The 4,896-nt window shown below is 45.9% G+C and overlaps 1 protein-coding gene across 1 annotated transcript; it reads left to right on the forward strand.

Annotated features, from left to right (window-relative positions):
* Positions 1 to 2,580: 2,580 nt before the first annotated feature.
* LACBIDRAFT_303499 (uncharacterized protein) lies at positions 2,581 to 3,524 on the forward strand (the record flags this gene model as incomplete). Its single annotated transcript, XM_001884068.1, has 4 exons — positions 2,581 to 2,742; positions 2,800 to 2,838; positions 2,995 to 3,165; positions 3,222 to 3,524. The coding sequence occupies 4 exons, from the start codon at positions 2,581 to 2,583 to the stop codon at positions 3,522 to 3,524; spliced, it is 675 nt and encodes a 224-aa protein (XP_001884103.1).
* Between the last annotated feature and the right edge of the window lie 1,372 nt (positions 3,525 to 4,896).

Below are 4,896 nucleotides of genomic sequence, written 5' to 3' on the forward strand. Positions count from 1 at the left end.
CCTGCAGGATTAGGGGGGCACTGATAAGACCTCTCCCATTGGTATGATCCCATCTCTTTGGTATGATTCCATTGGTATGATTCTGCCTCTATGGGATGATTCCATTCCTATGGTATGATTCCGTTGGTATGATCCCATCTCTTTGGTATGATTCCATTCCTACAGTACTTATGGTAACCTGTCATCCTGTATATTCTGTTCAATGATCTTAGCTGGCATCTGTCTCATGTGTAATGGCGTGGTAGTACATAGCAAACTAGAGGTATCTATATGCCGCGTTCAGGCACGTGGCATGCCAAACGTGACAGCTTTGGCTGAAGCGTTGCCACGTCGTCCCTCCCTTCCCACCACCACCATCACCATCCACCACCACTGTCTCAAACCACGACCGCCCACAACATCGACGACGACGATGACGCTGACGATGCACGACAACATGCAACATCGACCCAGCCTGGTAAGTAGTCACCACGCCGCCACTGTCCCTCCTGACACCAACCAGGTGCCACGTCGCCAGCTGTGACGTTGCAACCAGACGACGAACGACGACCAGTGTCGTCGTTCGTCATTCGTCGTATTGTTTAGCCTTGAGGACCACGACGACTGCCCAACCACCATTGAAGACGTGGGCGGTGGACCACGGACGAAGACGAACGGACCACGAGCACCCACCAACGCCCACAAGCGCCCAGCAATGTCCATGAGCACCCAGCAACGCACCAATGTCAACGAGCGCCCACAAACGACCATGACCACCCATGAACGGCCACGAGCTCCCACACACAACACGAGGACAACCGCCCACCCACAGACGAAGACCAACGACCACCGCCGCCCAAAAACGAATGCCCACTGACATCCCGCGACCGCAAACGACGTCCACCGCCCACGAACAACGCCCACCGCCCACCAACGACGTCCCCTGCCCACAAAAATGACGTCCACCGCCCACCGCCCACAAAACAATGTCCATCGCCCATGAAACCGTCCACCGCCCACGACGACAACGCCCTGCGCCCACTGAACGACGCCCGAGCGCCCACAAACGACGAGTGCCCACGTACGGCGAGCGCCCACTGACGACGCCCACCCCGAATGACGAGTGCATGGGACACGACACCCACAAATGAAGACTTGCGTGAACGGACATGGGCAATAGGTAAACTCCTCCCTCCGTCATTCCCCTTCCCCCATTCTTCATCATCTCCCTTCCCCCATTGCCCCCTCCCCCCATCAGTCCCCCTACCCCTTCATCAGCTCCCCCTCCCTCACCCCCTCTTTAAACCCCATTCCTATCACTCCCTCCTCCCTCACCCTCCACCACACCCTCTCCCACACCCCCTCCTCCCCCTCCATCACTTCCCCCTCCCTTCATCACTCCCTCCCCCCTCCCTTTAATTTGAAGGTAGTTAGATAAATGCATGTATGTAATTTATGTAGGTACTTCTATTCAATACACTGTAAACACNCAATCTGTGAATACTTGATTGTACTAATATTTTAAACAACTCTAAGTTTGAACTTATTCCATATGGATTCCATGACCATTCCATCTGGATTCCATATGGAAATAATATGGAATTTATTGAAAAAAGTATGGAATCCATCTGTAAAAAGTATGGAATCCATCAACTATTCCATGGAATCCATCCCCCAAAAGTATGGAATCCATCAGCTATTCCATGGAATCCATCCCCCAAAAGTATGGAATCCATCAGCCATTCCATGGAATCCATCTGGAATGTCTGGAATCCACCCCCCCTTCCATGGATTCCATATGGATTAAGCCGGGGAGGGTAAAGTACAGAAAATTTTGGACGAGCTGCCAACCACTTGGAACCCTGACAAGGATATCATGTTTGTTAAACTGGAGCATGCCATTGCATTGTCAAGGGCTTGTGAGGAGGGGAGGTTAGAGGGCAGAAGAGTGGCCATGGACGATGACTATTAGTTGACTAGTATATTAGAGTAATCTATTATCTATTTGTACTTAGTCTTACATACCTATTCACTAAGTCAAGGGCGAAGTGCTGGCCCTTGACTTGTTGGGAAAAAAAAAGCAAGGTTATCAAAAGGTTATGGGAATATCTTGCTTATGAAGTGAGCTTGAGCTCGCTTCCATAAGCAGAAATCACCAACCATGCCAAGACGACACCGAGGTGGAAAGAGTGGTTATGTGGTGCTCCACGACACAGATCCAGGCGAAGACAACATCGCCATTCCACAAGCACACACCATCACTCTTTCAGCAAACCACCCCCATATCCAGCAAACCCCACGCTCACCTCAGAAGTCATGCCGTTTCGCACAGCCAGCTCCCTGTTACCATTGGAACCCAAGTCCTCAGTACGACCTTCAAGAGTTGGATGATAGTTCTCAGCACACCCACATCTCCGAATTTACACCAGCACAAGCTTCAGATGTGGCTGCCAAGGTTGCTTCGAAGTGATATCCAACTTTGGTGAGTTATTGTCATCATCTTTCATGCTATTGTCCTCAATCGTGCAGGATGCACCTCTTCAAGAGTGGTCTGGGAGGACCAAGGAAGATCCAGGCTTCCAGAAGGAGTTTTTATGGGAGATGTTGAGGTCAGAGGGCCATGGCGACTTGAGGGGGGGAATGTGTATGTTGTGCAGAGGCCCGTGTGGCGTGTTCCGATGCGATGACTGCTTGGGGGGTAGACTGGAATGTTCAGGATGTTGCTTAGCAAGGCACAAGGACCTTCCACTTCACATTATACAGGTATGTCGGCTATCCTTCCATCTTTATAGAGTTGCTTTGACCGATTTAATTCAATAGAAGTGGAACAACGTGTATTTCCAAAAGATTTCGCTGAAAGCTATGGGCTTACGCATGCAGTTGGGCCACATCAACTCATCTTGTGTTTTGCCAGTTCCTGGGCATAAAGACTTCATTGTCTTGCACACGAATGGCCTTCATTATGTTGCCATGGACTTCTGTGGTTGCAATGAGTGAATCCTGCATCGTCAACAGCTCTTGCAGTGTGACTGGTTTCCTGCAACGGTCTACCAGCCCCAAACCTGCCCGACGTTCCAACTTCTAGACCTCTTCCACATCGTTACTTTGACAGGAAAACTTTCCACGCATGAAGTCTACAAGTCGCTCGAACACTTAACAGACAATCTCGATATCAATGTTCCCAAGGTGGGTGTTCCCTCGGACTAAGCTCGTGATTTCAAGTCCTGATAGCCTTCATCTAGACACGGTATAGGGCACTGATGAGGATGATCCGAATGTGGCATCATCTGAAGCTCATGAAGCATGCAGGTCGGGGAAACTTTGCTAATGGCCTCATCAACACACAATCTGGTCACCTGGCAGTTGCGTGCCCTGCATGTCCGATGCCTGATGTCAATATACCTGAGGGCTGGAAGGATGCCCCACAGGAATTAAAGTCAGTATCACCATGTCTATTCAAGATGTCTTTCTCAGCGAATATTAGGAGTGGTCCCTACCACTTTTATCATAAAACACTGGCAACTGCCAGCACAACGATTTGTTAATTGCCTAGGTTTTTTATGAAATGAGATAACATGGCAAACTTTATGAAATGTATCTCATTTCCTACAAGGTATTATTTCATTTCTATTTCATTTCTATTTCATTCCTGTTTCATATCCATTTCATTTCTGTTTCATATCTATTTCTTTCCTGCCTAGCACTATTTTTCATTGCTGCCTAGGTTATTTTTCATTTCATTTCTGTTTCATATCTATTTCATTCCTGCCTAGCACTATTTTTCATTGCTGCCTGGACTATTTTTCATTTCATTTCTGTTTCATATCCATTTCATTTCTGTTTCATATCTATTTCATTCCTGCCTAGCACTACTTTTCATTCCTGCCTGGGCTGTTTTTCATTTCATTTCTGTTTCATATCTATTTCATTCCTGCCTAGCACTATTTTTCATTGCTGCCTGGGCTATTTTTCATTTCATTTCTGTTTCATATCCATTTCATTTCTGTTTCATATCTATTTCATTCCTGCCTAGCACTATTTTTCATTCCTGCCTGGGCTGTTTTTCATTGCTTTCCCAGGGCGATATTTTTGGTATTTCATTCCTGCCTGGGCTATTTTTCATTGCTTTCCCAGGGTGATATTTTTGGTATTTCATTGCTGCCTAGGGCTATTTTTCATTTCTTTGCCTAGGGTAATAACAGGGTAGGAATTGTCAGGGTCTCTTGCATTGTTGGATGGTGGTCACATGACCAATTACCAAAAATGGTCACAAAACGAAATTTGTAGCCCTACACTGTAGCTTCCCGAATCTGTTTGAATTATATTCTGAAGTGCTCCCATTGTGGAGATATGAGGTAACGGAATTTCAGAAGTGTCACATTTTTTTTGTTTTTTGTGTTTTTCACCATGAAAACAAAACCAAACAACCTGATTTCAGTATATTTAGAAAGCTCAAAGAAAGGGCTACAATTATTGTATCATGGGAAAAATGACCAAAAAAGGAAGGTGCATGCCCTAGAAAAGGAATTAGACTATAAGAGTCAGATATAGACTACCAAGTTTACTGATAGACTACATTGGACTTAGACTACAAAGTTAGGGTTAGGGTCAAAACTGAGACTACAAAAGTTTGTAGTGTGCGATTTTTCATTAGAAAATTTTGTAGTGTCCACTTTTTGAGCATACAAAAGTTTGTAGTGTCTGCTTTTTGAGACTACAAAAGTTTGTAGTGTCCGCTTTTTAAGACTACAAAAGTTTGTAGTGTCTGCTTTTTAAGACTACAAGTTGCCATGTAGTTTGTGGTGTCCTTGACCCTGTCTAGGTTATGGGGATGAGGTTGAAGAATTGACATTCATTAGAAAAGTTTGTAGTGTCCACTTTCTGAGACTACAAAAGTTTGTAGTGTGCGCTTTTTTA

Source organism: Laccaria bicolor, genomic scaffold, assembly GCF_000143565.1.
Source record: "Laccaria bicolor S238N-H82 LACBIscaffold_24 genomic scaffold, whole genome shotgun sequence".
Taxonomy (NCBI): Eukaryota; Fungi; Basidiomycota; class Agaricomycetes; order Agaricales; family Hydnangiaceae; genus Laccaria; species Laccaria bicolor.